This window comes from Vigna angularis, chromosome 1 (assembly GCF_016808095.1).
Source record: "Vigna angularis cultivar LongXiaoDou No.4 chromosome 1, ASM1680809v1, whole genome shotgun sequence".
Lineage (NCBI taxonomy): Eukaryota > Viridiplantae > Streptophyta > Magnoliopsida > Fabales > Fabaceae > Vigna > Vigna angularis.
The window spans coordinates 53,208,779-53,225,926 of NC_068970.1; the positions used below are offsets into that span (position 1 = coordinate 53,208,779).

General features: G+C 34.1%; 2 protein-coding genes and 1 non-coding gene across 3 annotated transcripts; 2 read left to right on the forward strand and 1 right to left on the reverse strand.

Annotated features, from left to right (window-relative positions):
- The first annotated feature begins 1,490 nt into the window (after window positions 1-1,490).
- Window positions 1,491-3,963, forward strand: LOC108323827 (monothiol glutaredoxin-S17). Its single transcript, XM_017556599.2, has 3 exons — window positions 1,491-1,752; window positions 1,828-1,902; window positions 2,565-3,963. The coding sequence occupies exons 1-3, from the start codon at window positions 1,582-1,584 to the stop codon at window positions 3,780-3,782; spliced, it is 1,464 nt and encodes a 487-aa protein (XP_017412088.1). The 5' UTR covers window positions 1,491-1,581; the 3' UTR covers window positions 3,783-3,963.
- A 6,688-nt stretch (window positions 3,964-10,651) lies between these two features.
- On the forward strand, window positions 10,652-10,758 carry LOC128195124 (small nucleolar RNA R71). Its single transcript, XR_008246696.1, has one exon. It is a non-coding gene; the product is annotated as a small nucleolar RNA R71 (small nucleolar RNA).
- A 4,187-nt stretch (window positions 10,759-14,945) lies between these two features.
- On the reverse strand, window positions 14,946-16,868 carry LOC108326225 (heat stress transcription factor B-2a). The gene is made up of 2 exons (XM_017559600.2): window positions 16,516-16,868; window positions 14,946-15,357 (listed from the first exon to the last, which is right to left on the reverse strand). The coding sequence occupies exons 1-2, from the start codon at window positions 16,819-16,821 to the stop codon at window positions 15,028-15,030; spliced, it is 636 nt and encodes a 211-aa protein (XP_017415089.1). The 5' UTR covers window positions 16,822-16,868; the 3' UTR covers window positions 14,946-15,027.
- Window positions 16,869-17,148: the final 280 nt, after the last annotated feature.

Consider the following 17,148-nt stretch of genomic DNA (forward strand, 5'->3'; position numbering starts at 1 on the left):
GCGTAGCCACCATGAGAACGAGGAATGAACCAACAAACCTTAAATCATACAATGAAAATCTTAAATCATGTCACCAAAATCAAAACAAAAACTTGGAAATCGCAAACACAAACAACGACATCACCATCACATAAACCTTAATTTTTTGAGTGATTTTGGATATGTATTAGGTGTGATTTGCAATTAGAGATTTTGACAATATGGATTCACATTTTACGTTTAATGTATGAGGTGGTTTGTGAATTCCTCCTAGCTGGTGCTGCATTCATTATGATGGAGAGGAAGAGAGTGGATGATGGGATTATGTAACCAGAAGAAAAAGGATTAGAGAGGTAAAAGATTACTTAAACTGACATGTCACTACCTTATAACATAGTTAATGTTGATTTAATAAAGAATATCATAATAACTTTATCTGAAAATATAAACACTTAGTATATAAATATAAAAGTAAAAATAAATTATAATGGTCATTCTAATGGTGGTTGCATTTACAATGGTGGAGGAATGAAGTAGTGTTGCATGACCACGTAACCAATTCGGCAAGACAAACAACAATCTAACACCTCATTCACTAATGACTCACGTAGACACTTTGTCATTAAGATTTAGACGTCATTAGGGAGAAATACCAAATTAAACAAAAATTATAAAAACTAAAACAATTTTAAATACTCGAAAAAGTCAAAGACCACTTTAAACAGTGATGAAAATAGAAAAAAAAGTATTAAGCCAAAATAAATTATTGGAAACAAACTATTTGAACCAATGATTTACTTCTACAATGTTCTTTTCCTTTTTAATCGGTGAAGACAATGGTGATATGTAGTGAGAGAAAAGAATTTTAATTTTTTATATTAAATTTAATAATTTAATTTTTGTATTTTGATTTATAATTTATTTTTGTCCTGTTCAAATTAATTCCATTATTATGTATAAAATGAAATTCCTAGACCTCATTAAATAGATATTCAAAGTGCTTCAGCGTTTTCACGTTCTTCAACCTAGAATTCCATGAGCTAGCTATCAGTGGAGAGGAAGAGAATGGATAATAGGATTATGTAACGAGAAGAAAAGGATTAGACAGGTAAAAGATGACCTAAATTGACATGTCACTACCTTGTAATATAATTATTGTAATATAATTAATGTTGATTTAATAAAAAAATATCATAATAACTTTATTTGAAATATAAACACTTAGTATATAAATATAAAAGTAAAAATAAATTATAAAATTAAATATAAAATCAAATTACTGATTAAAGTATAAAAACTATCTAAATATAGGAATTAAATAAATATAAAAATTAACTACTAATTAAAATTTTTGTTATGGGAACATACCGGGCCAAGACAAAAGTTTTTTGGGCCTGAGGGACTGGGCTGTCTGGAGTTCAGAATTCCATTACTTTTTGAGACGCGTCACTACCACACAGTGACGTGTCCGAGAATCCAGAAAAGGTAAGGTAGTTTATCTTATTTAGTAATTTTTCATTTTCACACGCAGAACACTGCACAGTGTTGATCTGGAAACAGGGCTACGATTAGGGTTTGTAGGGTTTGCGTGATCGAATCAGAATGGGTGGATCGGTGAAGGACGTGAAGTCCAAGGCGGAGGTTGATGCGGTGGTGGGTGGTGGCTCTCCGGTTGTCCTCCACTTTTGGGCGTCGTGGTGCGAAGCTTCTAAGCACATGGATCAACTCTTCACTCACTTGGCCACTGATTTCCCCAAAGCCCATTTCTTAAGGGTTACCTTTCATTCTCAATTTCTCTTCTTTTCCACTTTGGCTTCGCTTTCTTAACATCTATACCTTGTTTTACAGGTTGAAGCCGAAGAGCAACCTGAGATATCCGAGGCGTACTCCGTCTCTGCCGTTCCTTTCTTTGTCTTTTGTAAGGTAATGTTACCAGTTATCATGTCTTCTTTCACAAGGGAAAGTGTGTTCGTAGTTTAGGACTACTTTTTGTTGGATTGTTTTGTTTTAATTGTTATTTGTGATGTTATTGGTGTTGCTATCTAGTGTCTTCCTTCCCAATAAATTCTTGGGGCTTAGTTGGTATTGATTCTCGATTAAATGTAAACTTGGCTTTGTGGAAATTATGCTATTTGATTTGATTGATAATGATGCTGTTTTTTTGTGGTAAGGTGCATTTAGTATGTAAAGGGTGAAGTTTGATGTCGTAGGGAAAGATGAAATAAGTTTTTCCTTGAGCTAATTGTTTTGTGATTTTAATAACCAGATTATGGATACTCTGACATGAGGAAGTTTAGTTTCTGGTTAACTGATATATCTTAACGAAACTCTGTGTACAGTTTAGATAATTGCATTTAAATGCTAAACTGAAATTCAATTTATAACTTGTTAGAGATCTGTGTTGTATATAGTTATTTTTAGGTTTATTGTTATGATCCAGTTTGAATATGTCACCGTGTGGACAAATGTAACGAATACCTTTGTTTTATTTCAATTTTAATACTCAATCTGTTATTTGGGATTTGAAATCATTCTTACCTTCTTTGCTTGATTTTAATAGTTGCTTGGAAGTTCTTTTTTGTCAGGATGGCAAGACCTTTGATACATTGGAGGGAGCTGATCCGTCAAGCTTAGCCAATAAGGTTGCCAAACTTGCAGGCTCAATTAACCCTGGAGAGGCTGCTTCTCCTGCCAGTCTCGGGATGGCTGCTGGATCTGCCGTTCTTGAAGCCGTGAAAGATTTAGCTCAAGTAGATGCATCAAAGGAGAAAAATCTAGTTGAACCAGGGCTTAGTGGTTCTCTTAAGAAGCGATTGCAGCAACTCGTTGATTCTCATCCTGTTTTCCTTTTCATGAAAGGAACCCCTGAAGAGCCAAAGTGTAAATTTAGCAGGAAAGTTGTTGAAGTGTTGAAGGAAGAAAAAGTCAAGTTTGGAAGTTTTGATGTCATGTCAGATTCAGAGCTTCGTGAAGGCTTGAAGAAGTTTTCAAATTGGCCAACATTTCCTCAGCTTTACTGTAAAGGTGAGCTTCTTGGTGGGTGTGACATAGCAGTTGCTATGCATGAGAATGGGGAATTGCGAGAAGTTTTTAAAGATCAAGGAATTGATACCATTGATGAAGAAAAAGAATCAGGAGATGCCAAAGGCGGGATATCTAAATCTACTAATTTGAGTACTGGCTTATCATCTCGACTGGAAAGTCTGATAAATTCTAATGCAGTTATGCTCTTTATGAAGGGAAAACCAGATGAACCAAAGTGTGGTTTCAGTAGGAAGGTTGTTGAAATTCTCCAGCAAGAGAGCGTACCCTTTGACAGCTTTGACATTCTTACTGATGAAGAAGTCCGTCAAGGGCTTAAGGTTTATTCAAACTGGTCCAGTTATCCTCAGCTGTATATCAAAGGAGAGCTTATTGGGGGATCAGACATTGTGTTGGAGATGCATAAAAGCGGAGAACTTAAGAAAAGTTTACAGGAGAAAGGGATTCTTCCTGCAGAGAGCATTCATGATCGACTGAAGAAATTGATTGCCTCATCCCCTGTGATGCTCTTCATGAAGGGTACCCCAGATGTACCAAGATGTGGTTTTAGTTCCAGAGTTGTTGATGCCCTTCGACAGGAGGGCCTGAATTTTGGGTTTTTTGATATATTAAGTGATGAGGATGTGAGACAGGGATTGAAGGTATACTCAAATTGGCCAACCTATCCTCAGCTCTACTACAAAAGTGAGCTGATTGGTGGTCACGACATTGTGATGGAGCTGAGAAATAATGGGGAGCTGAAGTCGACCTTATCTGAGTAGGATTATTATGAATCCATTCTGGTTGTGTATTGGTATTTAGAACAAGTGTGATTGACAATCATATATGGCGATTTTGATCCTGGTGTCAGGAATGTGTTTGATATCATTGTAACAATCTAGATGGTTACTTTTATATACGTCGTCAGTGATTATGAATGCTAGTTTTCTGTCCTGTTGAAAATTTTCAACCTTTTATATACTTTTGTCTGTGATTCTGAATGCTAGTTTTATCTCCGGTGGAAAATTTTAATCCTTTGGAATTCAAATTGAATACCAACTGTTGTAAACCTCAGTTTGGTGCTGGCGAAGATGCTAACTCAGGAAGTTACTTGCCTGTTATATTTAAGACTGAGCAATCATATCTTTGCAATTGTAGCCGGACACTTTCTTTGGAAAATCACGGGTAAGAAATAATTTATTTGTAGTTTTGACATTTATGGGAGAGACACTAACCTTTACAACAAAATTTGATTAAAAGACATTATTTATTTCACACAAGATATAGTTAAGAAGTTAAATGTAAAGTTTTCTTTATTATTGACCTTTTACTTAAAAGTTGAAAAATAATTGTTTACAACTTTTAATTTTAGTATTTTCAAGAGTTATTGTTTACAGCTTTTTTTATTTGATTATTTGACCCATATGATTAAATTTAGAATGGTTGTTTTCAAATATCTTTTTTTAGCCAAACTATTTAGTGTGCTTTTAGGCATCCAAAAGTTGTGTATTTTAGTTTGGGATTTCATCTTGCATTTCTAAAATTTTCTGAAATATTTGTAATGTCCTCTATTAAGACATGATTAATTTTTAATAGAAACAAGATAATTTTTTGACCAGATTCTCATTCTTTATTAAAATATCTTGCTTTCTCTCTCATCTTAAGCTCTATCTTTTTCATACCAAGTTTTCTTCAGCTTTCTTTCATCTTTTTCGTTTTTTTTATCTTTTCCACTGATCCACAAATCACATTGTGCTTGTTCAAGATCAACTTCTTCTTGTTGAAGATCAAGTTCTGGTTATTGGGTGTTGTTGCATCTGTTAACCCTCTTCTTTGTTGATCTTCTGTCCTGTATTAGGATTTGTATATTGAAGGTTTGGACGAGATAAAGGAGAGAGATTTGTATATACAAGTTGTGAAATAGTGAATCAGATCTGGAAATGCGAGCAGACACAAATCGAATTTCGAAAACCGATTTGACCTTCATTGGATTTCGATATCCAATATACATAATTTCGAATTTTGATATCCGATGGAGTATGTGTCAGATTGCCAAATCAGATTAAGACCTAGAGCTTCCAAATAGACCCCGATTAAGACTTAGAGCTTTCAAATAGACCTATGTAACTGTTTGACATGACAAACTTCAAACAAAATCACTCTCCTAGTCCAATGTCAACCACGAAAGCAGCAACACCATATAAGCACGTCCACCACACTTCTCTAACGAAAAATCTCTCTCAAATGCAACAAGAATGGAAGACCACAAACCATACATGACAAAGCATAAAATGAAAGAAGTGAAGGGGTGTAGAGACAAGTAACTATAGAAAGTAGTCAAATTATTAAATAAGTTCGTCAACCACTTTATTTAATTTCATTTAATTTTCACCAAACTTCATTAATCAAGAGGACAAATCTGGAACTTGGAGGTGTAGGGTGAAACCCTAATTATTTGATCTCATTGTACATAATAAAGGCGTTTCATCGAGTGATAAAGTGCAAGTAGTACCTACGTTTGGCAAGTGTACCAATCGTAATTGTAGTAACAAAATATCGTCCTCTGGGATTGAATGAATTGAGTACCAGTTTACTAACTTACTTAATTTTGAGTGATGAAATTTATCCAGTGAAATGATGAACATAAACAAGTGATGGAAATTCAAATGATATAAACAATGTTAGAGAATTGATTTCATACCTTTTCATATAATTTCCTCCCCTTTTCAATTGATGTGTAAATTATAATTATCCCCTTGAGTTTATTTAGAGCTTGTTTACCTCTAATCCCTTAGTAGGCAAACGTATCCCTTGAATTTGAATCCCCAATCCCTTAGGCCAATTACAAATTCAACAAGATCATGAAAAACAATCATATCTCAATTCAAACTAACTAGTCCTGCCCAATTTCCCAATTGTGACAGTATCTAATATGTTCTATTTATAAACGCAAGCAATTCCCAATCTCCCAACTGTGAAACTGCTCATAGAATAGACATTAAAACATAAATAGAACACTGGGATAATTAAAATGAACTTAACATCAATTGAAAAAGGTTCAAAAAATATAATCCAAAGCACTACATCAATCCACTAACAAAAGGAAAATTAGTTCTGCATAATGGAAAAGAAAAATCAAAAAGCCAAAAGTTCCAGCCCAAAAGCTCCCAAAAAGAAGATGAAGAAGAAGCCTTCTTTGTTGTACGTGAATCCACTTTTTGTATCCCCCTTCCACGTGTTGTTCATTCCTCCCCCATCATTTCCACAAATTCCTCCTTTTTAGGAGAGTGGTTTTCCTTTTCCCTAACTTCCTCCAATTTTCCTTTAATTTAATCTCTTTAAATCAGTCATAAAAGAGATCAATAACTGCTCAATAACTGCTCCTGGAAACTTTCACAGCTCATGGAAAACTCCCCACTCTGCCTGTGTTCTTCTCTGCTTTAATTCTGTTTTCTTACGTGAATCCACAGATTACTCCACAGGTTGTGGGACTGTTCACAGCTTGGTTGTTGAACTTTCTGTTTTGCAACTCCATTTAGAAGCAACATCCACAGGTTGTGAGACTGTTCACAGCTTGGTTGTTGAACTCTCTGGTTTCATCTTGGTATCTTGTACATCAATTCTTCCCAAATTGTGATTTTGGCACTTAGAATCATCAATCTACAATAAAAACACAAAATGCCAATGTATGATCCGAAACAAAGATAATCCATGACTAAATCCTTCAATGAATGCAATTATGCATGCAAATGACCTAAACTAAGACATGAATGCAATTACATTTACTCACACATCAAAATACCCCATGCTTAGACGTTTGCTTGTCCTCAAGCAAAGAGAATTCAACTAACACAGAATGATATAAAACCTAAATGGAAACATACCTTCTCATCTCAAGTTCAGTTCAAACAATGATATTCCTCAAGCACACACATCACAATCTTGTCAGCATGACGACTCACTTATGGGATCCTAAGTGCAATTATTTAGTGGAGGTATGACACTAGACATCAAGGCAAATAAGATTTGGCATTTTAGTGGCTTGAAAAAGATTTTCTATTAGGTTCCTCACTTAGAAAACACTTACCTGCCAACTAAGCATGGATCTTCCACTCATTTTGTCTTTTACTTGCCACACTCAGTCTCAAAGGAGTGTCTCTTCCCCAGTAACATATAGTCTCAAAGGGGTGTCAAATTATTCACTCAATATTTTTGTTTTGTTGTTGTTTTTTTTTTTTTTTTTAGTTTTTATTTAAAATTTGACAAACAATTCTCCAGTAACCAAGTGCAATGAGTGTCACCATAGAAACCGAACGGAAAATATTTTCTTTCTGGTACCTCAAAAATTATCTTCCTTAAGTGTCTGTGTCAAATCTCCTGTGTAGTGTGTGAAGTTTCCCAACAAGCAATCAAAACTATATTCACCATGTGCTTAGAAAATATCATTGTTTAGAACATAGAACTCAGAGCTAAGATGATACATTTCCAGTGAAACATTAGATGCAACATGCAAATGCGAACAATGTAAGATACAATGTAAGATGTCATGCATACAAAATATTTACATGGTCCCTAATGTATGGAAAGTCAAAAGTACAGGGGATGAAACTCACAAAATTAGTGATGACTAGAGTGGATCATGGTGAGAACGTCTTGCAAGAGTTGTTCAACCTTTTGCTGATGAAGAATCTGAGTGTCCCGAAATTGGATGAACTCTTGATAATGCTTGAGTTGTTGGGCTTGGAGTTCTGTAACTGACTGCTGGAGATGAGAAAGAGTGTCAACCGCAGAAGGTCGAGGAATGGGAGGTATGTGAGAGGACGGATCAGGATCATGATGAGGGGTACTTTGACATTGAGAAGTAGAGAAGGTTCACCTATCTTTACCCCGCACTGTAGTGAACTCTTGATTTGGAAGAAGTTGAGGTTGCAACCCCGTGATAGCACTCATGACTAAGCAACACTGATCTTCCCTTTTTACCAGCATTTCATTATGGATTAACATTTCCAAATCAATTCGGGAGTTTCCTAAGATTGCCTTGTCATTTTCCAAAGGAATGTTGAGATGCAAAGCAATAATGGTGATCAGCCCACCAATTGCTATCTGTCCAGATGACGCTTTCCCTACCTTGAGAAACTGACGTGCCAACCAAGATCCTGAGTCCAATGGAACATCGTTAACCATACCCCACAAAAATAATAATTCTGACTTTCGAACTGCAGAATGACTGGCACCCCTAGCAAATAGCGTATGAGCCATAAGTCGGTGAGCATATCTAAAACAGGGGTGTTGAATATTTGCTTCCTTAGAATCAGATGAGACAAAAGAGCTTGATTGAGACAATTGGAACCAAAAGGACTCAGCGTCAAATTGTTTTGGAAACCTCCTTGCACCGCCAGTTGGAAAACCAAAGATGGCATTAAACTCAACTAGAGTGAGTCTGTAAGTAGAATTATGCAATCTAAATTCAATCAATCCTTCCTCACAATCCTTTCCTTGTAGTATCTGCAATTTAATTACTTCTTTCCTTACCACTTCCTTCATAGTCGGGTTGAGCCTCCTTTGTGGTTGTCGCACAGGTTTCAAATCCTCTTCCAAATAAATTTTATGCATGCATGCAGTAGGACTAATACCTTGCAAATCATCAATTTTCCACCCAATGGTAGATTTATACTCCCTCAGCACCCTTAAGAGTTTATCTTCTTCAGTAGAGGAAAGCTCATTGCTCACAATTACTGGATTCAGCTTTTGCTCATCAAGGAACTTGTATTTCAGGTGAGAAGGAAGTTGTTTTAATTCTACCTTGGGCATTTCTACTTCTCCACTTTCACCCTTGTGTAGATCTTCTATTCCTCTTGTGGAATTGAATATTGGCTTCAGCACTTCTAATTGTTGAGCGCAGTTCAATACCTCTTCCTCATTACTTCCTCTTTTCAACTCCTTTGCTTCCATTCCTGACAATAGAGCTTTCTCTAATGGACTCTGCTTAACCTGGAATTTTATCTCTTCTAACAAAAGAGACTCAATTATTTCAGCTTTGAAACAGTCTTCTTTGTCAAGTTTGTGCTTCACTGCTTCAGTCATAGAAAATGTGACTTTCTCATCTGCCACTCTTAACATCAGCTGTCCTTGTTCAACATCTATCAATGCTCTCCCTGTTGCTAAAAATGTTCTTCCCAAAATGATTGGGACTTTAGCATCTTCTTCCATGTCAAGAACCACAAAATCAGCTGGGAAAATAAATTTGTCCACCTTTACTAGAACATCTTCCACAATTCCATAAGGATAAGTCATCGATCGGTCTGCCAATTGTAAAGTTATCATAGTGGGCTTTACTTCACCAATACCCAACCTTTTAAAAATGGACAAAGGCATCAAGTTGATACTTGCTCCAAGGTCACACAATGCCTTACCCACCATTATATTTCCAATCTCACATGGAATGACAAAGCTCCCTGGGTCTTTCAACTTGGGAGGTAATTTTTGCTGAATTATTGCACTACACTCCTCTGTGAGCATAATTGTTTCATCATCTTGAAGCTTCCTCTTCTTTGACAGCAAGTCTTTCATAAATTTAGCATAACTTGGCATTTGTTCCAATGCTTCAGCAAATGGAATATTAATGTGGAGCTTCTTAAAAACATCAAGAAATCTTGCAAATTGCTTGGCTTGTTCTTGCTTCTTCAACCTTTGAGGGAATGGAATTGTAGGGACATACTCACGCATCTTTTTCTCACTCTCTTGATTTTTTTCTCCCTCTTCCTTCTCCTCACATTTTCTCTCAATTTCTTTTTCAGCACTTTCTTCTACTATTTCATCAACTCTTTTCTTTTTCTCTCTCTCCATCTCACTCCTTTTTTCATTCTCTAACACTCTTCCACTCCTCAATTGAATTGCCTTGCATTGTTCCCTTGGGTTTGGTATTGTGTCACTAGGGAATGTGCCAGGAGATCTCTCTGAGAGTTGTCTTGAAAGCTGACCAATCTGGTTCTCCAAATTTCTGATTGAAGCTTCCTGGTTCTTGAAGTTTGTTCTTGTCTCACTCATGAAATTTGAAGTCTGCTCCACAAAGGTAGAAGTTTGCATAGTTAACTTCTCTAGTGCATTTTCCAACGTAAACATCTTGTTTCCTTGATTGTTGGGCTGAGCTTGATATTGATATGGAGGCCTTGGTGGGTTAGATTGTATTGGATTACTCCAAGGTCTAGGTTGTTGGGGCCTCCAATTTGCATTAAAGTTGGTAGAGAACTGGTTTTGTTGTTGTTCTACTGCATTCACGTGTACCTCTTGGTGAGTTGCCTGACATTCACCATTTTGATGCATTCCTCCGCAAAAATCACACGCTAGAGATCTAGTATTCACATTATTCGCTTGCATAATTCCCATCTTCTGAGTCAAATCTGTAATCTGCTGTGTCAACAACTTGTTTTGGGCTAAGATAGCATCCAATGTATTAACCTCCAACACACCAGCTTTTCTATTTTGACGGTCAAACTGCATATTCACTGTGTTGTTTGCCATTAATTCAAGAGTCTCCAAAGCTTCCTCTGGTGTTTTCAAAATGAATGATCCTCCACTTGCTGCATCCAACATTGCCTTAAAAGTGGGTGAAAGACCATTATAGAAAGTATGCACTTGCAACCATTCAGGTAAAGCATGATGTGGACATTTCCTCATTAGCTCCTTATATCTTTCCCACGCCTCATATAAGGATTCATTGTCTTGCTGCACGAAGGAGGTGATCTCATTCCTCATTTTCGCTGATTTGGAAGGAGGGAAGTATTTGATTACAAATTTTGTAGCCATATCCTCCCATGTAGAAATACTTCCTTGAGGTTGTGATTGTAGCCAGTTTTTAGCTTTATCCCGTAGAGAAAAGGGAAAAAGCCTCAAACGAATTGCATCATCTGAAACTCCATTAATTTTCAAGGTATCACATATTGCCAGAAAATTCTCCAAGTGAGAATTAGGATCTTCTGAATTTGCACCTCCAAATTGATTCTGTTGAATGACTTGTAACAAGGCAGGCTTGATTTCAAAATTATTGGCTTGAATAGGAGGTCTCACAATGCTTCCTTGATAACTATTAGGATTTGGCATTGAATAGTCACGAAGAGTCTTTCTAACAGGTTCTTGGTCTGCCATTGTTAATGCCTCCCTTTCTTGTTCAAATAATCTTTGTTCTTGTCTTCTTTCTCTCTTTCTTCTTCTTGCACTACTTCTATTTCTTCTAGCAGTGCGTTCAATTTCTGAATCGAAAAGCAATTCTTCTGGGCCAACAGTACCTCGCATAAACAACTAAAACAAAAAACACACAATACTGCAACAGAAATTAGGTGACAATAAAATTGAAAATAAAAAAAAAACTCAAAAATAAGAACAAAAATTCCCTAACATCTACAACTCAAATCTTAAGCCAATTAGATCACTAATATCAACAGTAATCAATCCCCGGCAACGGCGCCAGAAACTTGATGTACGTTTGGCAAGTGTACCAATCGTAATTGTAGTAACAAAATATCGTCCTCTGGGATTGAATGAATTGAGTACCAGTTTACTAACTTACTTAATTTTGAGTGATGAAATTTATCCAGTGAAATGATGAACATAAACAAGTGATGGAAATTCAAATGATATAAACAATGTTAGAGAATTGATTTCATACCTTTTCATATAATTTCCTCCCCTTTTCAATTGATGTGTAAATTATAATTATCCCCTTGAGTTTATTTAGAGCTTGTTTACCCCTAATCCCTTAGTAGGCAAACGTATCCCTTGAATTTGAATCCCCAATCCCTTAGGCCAATTACAAATTCAACAAGATCATGAAAAACAATCATATCTCAATTCAAACTAACTAGTCCTGCCCAATTTCCCAATTGTGACAGTATCTAATCTGTTCTATTTATAAACGCAAGCAATTCCCAATCTCCCAACTGTGAAACTGCTCATAGAATAGACATTAAAACATAAATAGAACACTGGGATAATTAAAATGAACTTAACATCAATTGAAAAAGGTTCAAAAAATATAATCCAAAGCACTACATCAATCCACTAACAAAAGGAAAATTAGTTCTGCATAATGGAAAAGAAAAATCAAAAAGCCAAAAGTTCCAGCCCAAAAGCTCCCAAAAAGAAGATGAAGAAGAAGCCTCCTTTGTTGTACGTGAATCCACTTTTTGTATCCCCCTTCCACGTGTTGTTCATTCCTCCCCCATCATTTCCACAAATTCCTCCTTTTTAGGAGAGTGGTTTTCCTTTTCCCTAACTTCCTCCAATTTTCCTTTAATTTAATCTCTTTAAATCAGTCATAAAAGAGATCAATAACTGCTCAATAACTGCTCCTGGAAACTTTCACAGCTCATGGAAAACTCCCCACTCTGCGTGTGTTCTTCTCTGCTTTAATTCTGTTTTCTTACGTGAATCCACAGATTACTCCACAGGTTGTGGGACTGTTCACAGCTTGGTTGTTGAACTTTCTGTTTTGCAACTCCATTTAGAAGCAACATCCACAGGTTGTGAGACTTCACAGCTTGGTTGTTGAACTCTCTGGTTTCATCTTGGTATCTTGTACATCAATTCTTCCCAAATTGTGATTTTGGCACTTAGAATCATCAATCTACAATAAAAACACAAAATGCCAATGTATGATCCGAAACAAAGATAATCCATGACTAAATCCTTCAATGAATGCAATTATGCATGCAAATGACCTAAACTAAGACATGAATGCAATTACATTTACTCACACATCACATAATAAGCTTCTATAGGCAAAAAAATAATATTTTGACAATTTTACAAAATAAAAAACATACAACTAGAGTATTATCTAACATACTAATCACTAAAATGAAGATTGGTCACAAAGATGTTAATCTTTGATAAAAATAAGAGTTTTAATAGAAAAACTAAGATAATTCTTTTTCAAAAATGCAAATTTATATATTGATTCAAAGATGTTTACATTAGTTTCTTATACCTCTATATATAGATACATAAGTTTAAAAAAACCTAAAAACCCTCCAATAAAACCTAAAGTTTAAAACACAAAACTAAAAAATTACAGATGCAAATTTTTTGTCTAACGAGACTTGCTTGTCTAGTGAATACAAATTGACTCACCCAACAAATTTAAGATTCTATCAAATTAAAATAAAATTACAAATTATTTAAGTTCCTAAATTATTCTTCAATTATACTAATGATTTTTATATTCTTTAAATTTTTTTTTCATGAAACATTATAAGATTCAAAGAGATTGTTTTGATCTTGAACCTTCTGATAGATTTTTTAAATTGTAAAAGATCTTTCTCAAATTCTTCTCGTATATCTTTTAAAAAATAATATTTCCTTTATTATACCTCTTCTTAATAATTTGTTCTTAAATTCTTAAGAACAAATAATATTTAAATTCTTAAATAATATTTCCTTTATTATTTCTCAAAGATTTTTTATGTGTGTATGTAATTTGTCATTAGTGTTGTCAATATAATACCACTTTATAAACAATTCATTTTAAAGACTATAGACTTCTCTTGTGTCTTCACTCTCCAATCCTTTTGCATTTCACTAAGTTTATACATGGACTACAACTACACACTAACATTTACAAAACTCAAATATACAATAATAAAAGGTGCTCACCGTAAGTTTCTTGTGTCCTTATCCTGTATCCACCACCCATGACTAATTCATATGTTGTTAGATGAGTGTATCTACTTTATGTACAAAGAAAAAGTTATAAATTTGTAATGGGGTGGATCAGTCATTACCATACTTTGATTTTGAATTGAAATAATATTATTTTCCTCTATCTTTTTTAATTAAAAACCACAAATAATTGCATTTCTGGATTCATTCAATCATCATTGGATTGTAGTAGTAAATTACATTTTGAATACGCATGCAATCACTTTATACTTTAAGGTTTTGAATGTTCATAAACTAATCTATTTGGCAAATATTCTCACGTGCCAATTGGGAAATTACTATAAGATTTTGTTTGGGTAGCAAAACTATCACTTAAAAACTTCCATAAAATGATAAAAGAAATATTTACTTTCCATTTAGTATGTTTATCTCATCTAGGTAAAAGATAAAATAAATACATAGGTTAGAGAACAATTATCAAAGAAATACTATTATTTTCACATTTAACAATTTTTTACACACACTTTATATTTACTATTTTATTCTTTACTTTTTTTGTATTCATAAATACAAAATTTAACTTTTTTAGTAGTGAAAATAATCCTAAAAGTGGATTCTCAACAAAAAAAAATCATATAATAATAGGCGACTGCTATAAAATAAGTATAGTACGACATAGGAGATCAAACAAAAATATCTTAAATTTAGAAAAATCTTGGTAACAGACAACTATCATACCATAAGAAGAAAAACTCCCACGCATAAGTTTGAATCCTGAATTTGCAAATGAATGACAAGATTTCTCTTGACTTCAACAATCATTATGGTCGTATTTAGAGCGACCAAGATGAAGAAATCAAAGAAGAAGAAATCAAAGAAGAAGAAGATGAAGAAAGTGGAGAGTAATTGTAATAGTAATAGAAGAGTTCATACAAAAACGAAAAGAGTCAAAATCACCCTCCAATGAAGTCATTCTTTTTCCTCAGACTTATTGTAATATTTGTAAATTACCGTTTCGTGATCAATCACACATGTTATACCACTTGTATGTTGTCATCATCTCCTTAATATATCCAACAAACAATAAATATTGTGAGGAAAAATTTTAGTCTGATTCCGATACTATATTAAGAAGTGAATTAAACCTAATTCTACCTTACAAAATCAGCTTGTAAGATGAATTTTGCACTCATTTATATATTATAAATTGGTTTTATCTTTAGACGATGTGAGACTTTCAACCTGAACTGTATCTGAATCTAGTAATGTTCTTGTTAAGAGTGTGAAGATGAATGAAAAAGAAAGGTAAATTAAAACCAAATATTATTAATCCATGGTAACATAAAGACCTATTAATTATAACCATATGAATTAACAAAGTCTCCTAATTTTAGTTTGTTGGGTGTCCATAAACTGAGAGAGGCATGCGAGCAACTTCATTTCAAGTGCTTTGCATTCATCAATCTGCATTTGAAGCTCTAATCTCTCCTTCTTAAGGTTCTTGTTCTCCTCCATAAGAAGTTGCTGATTGTTTTCTTCTGTGGAACTCGTTGCATTTTCCTCAGAAGAAGACTTAAGGTATGCAGGAAAAACACTTGGCTCGCACTTTTTCCTTGTGATTTCACCTAGCATGTGCCTGCAACCCCTCTGAAATTTCTCGTGTTTGAATTCCCATCTTTTCGATGACATTTTCTTAAATCCCTGTTTTCAAATTTCACAAAAAACACAACCACCTATTACATCAACAACTTTTTATTTTATTTCGTTACAAATACTATGTATAACACTGTTGCGTGTTTTCAAGTATTTTTTTAGATACTAAACTTATATTCTGAATGTTGAAGTAAAGTGGTACGAGATTACGTAGAAGCAGCCTGCGTTGAACACATAAAAATATTATTTCCACGTCATCAGGTTAATGTTGATGATGGTCAAAGTTTCTGAAAATTCTTTAATCCAAAATAAGCAACAAAATTTGTGGATGTTCAAATTAAGTGTGCTCTAATCCAAGTGAAGCAGTAAAGTACGTCTGGTATGACTAATTTGACTTTTAGTTCAAAATAACTGATTTGACCATCATTCTATATAAATATATTATTCATTAACTTGACGTTCATTTGAATGAACGTGGTTTGATTGTTTTGTTTACTACGATACCTCCTCCTATTAAAAAAAGAAAAAAAAAAACTATGATTTTTCCTTTTCAATACATAGCTCCTTCTAGCGTCCTAATTTTGAACAAAGAAAACATAAAGCTACAGCATGAAAAAAGAGAAAATATACTTTGAGAGACAATTTTTTACATTTATTTGAAATTATATTTTTTTTTTTACTTTTTACTCTTTTTTTTCTTAAAATAAAATACAAAAAGTTATCATTTTATAAAATTTTTATACGAAATATTAAATGAATGTAAAAGTATCTCATTCTACCCTTATTTAAAAAAATAATCCGATTTTTTGTTTTACAAATAAATTTTTTGATGGTTAAAGATCTAATTAATTACTTAAAAGTAAGATTAAATTATGTAAAAATTAATTTATATGCCTATTTGTAATTAAATCAAATTAAAAATTTATTATATCAAAATCATTTGATTTAACAAGATTTATAATTTGTTAAACCTATATCTCTTATTATCGAAAGATTAAATTATAAGTAAAATCCTTCTTAAAATTGATCTTTCATAATGTTTTTAATCAGAAATTTCGAAAATTCAAGGTGGTTGATATATAATACTGAACTTTGAACGTAAAGATATGATAATATGAGAATTGTAAGTTGGTTTTCCTTATGAGAAATGTTGAGAGAAGAGAGTATGTGAAAGCGTAAAGGAGGTGAAAGAAGTTAGGAACTTACATAAGTGTTCAATTGGCGAATGAAGCTAGAGAAGTTGTTGTGCTTGAAATATCTAGGCAAGGTGTGCTCAGAGAATTCTGCAGGAGACCACACAACAAAGGCACTTCCTTCTTCATTCCACGACACTATTCTTGTCATATCTTCACTCTCACCTTCTTCCAACAGATCGTACGTCTTCAACAGAAATGGTGCCGGACACCTTTGCCTCGGTGACTGTCCTGCATGTGCATGACCACCAACAACGTTGTTATTGTTGTTGTTGTTACCTAAACCAAGGTTCAGCTCTAACACACTGTTATCAACCATGCTTGTTTATGTTATTGTGCACAAGTCTAACTCTATGATTACCTATTCATTTGTGTTGCCTAAACAGCTTCGTATTCTACACACTCTTCTTTTTATAGCATCCACACCTACCACTTGGTAGCTACAAAAAACCCACTGCTGCTGCCGTTGAAGGTGGACTTTTTCCCTTTGGTCTTCCCAGTGGTTTCTTTTTCTCCTGCTTTTTTTTACTTTCTCTCGCACGTGAGCCTAATAATATTCAAATCGACACATTTTTTCTAGTCGCCATTTTCTCTATCTGTTAATTTGGAAGGTTGGTGATGTCAGTTTTTGTGTTAGTCAGAGGAA

What these genes read in the sequence shown, in the direction of transcription:
- LOC108323827 (XM_017556599.2), top strand. Translation starts at nt 1,582, where the DNA reads ATGGGTGGATCGGTGAAGGACGTGAAGTCCAAGGCGGAGGTTGATGCG. An exon ending in CCAAAGCCCATTTCTTAAGG is followed by an intron (nt 1,753 to 1,827) that starts GTTACCTTTCAT and finishes CTTGTTTTACAG; the next exon opens with GTTGAAGCCGAAGAGCAACC. An exon ending in CTTTCTTTGTCTTTTGTAAG is followed by an intron (nt 1,903 to 2,564) that starts GTAATGTTACCA and finishes CTTTTTTGTCAG; the next exon opens with GATGGCAAGACCTTTGATAC.
- LOC108326225 (XM_017559600.2), bottom strand. Translation starts at nt 16,821, where the DNA reads ATGGTTGATAACAGTGTGTTAGAGCTGAACCTTGGTTTAGGTAACAAC. An exon ending in TTCGCCAATTGAACACTTAT is followed by an intron (nt 15,358 to 16,515) that starts GTAAGTTCCTAA and finishes ATTTGAAAACAG; the next exon opens with GGATTTAAGAAAATGTCATC.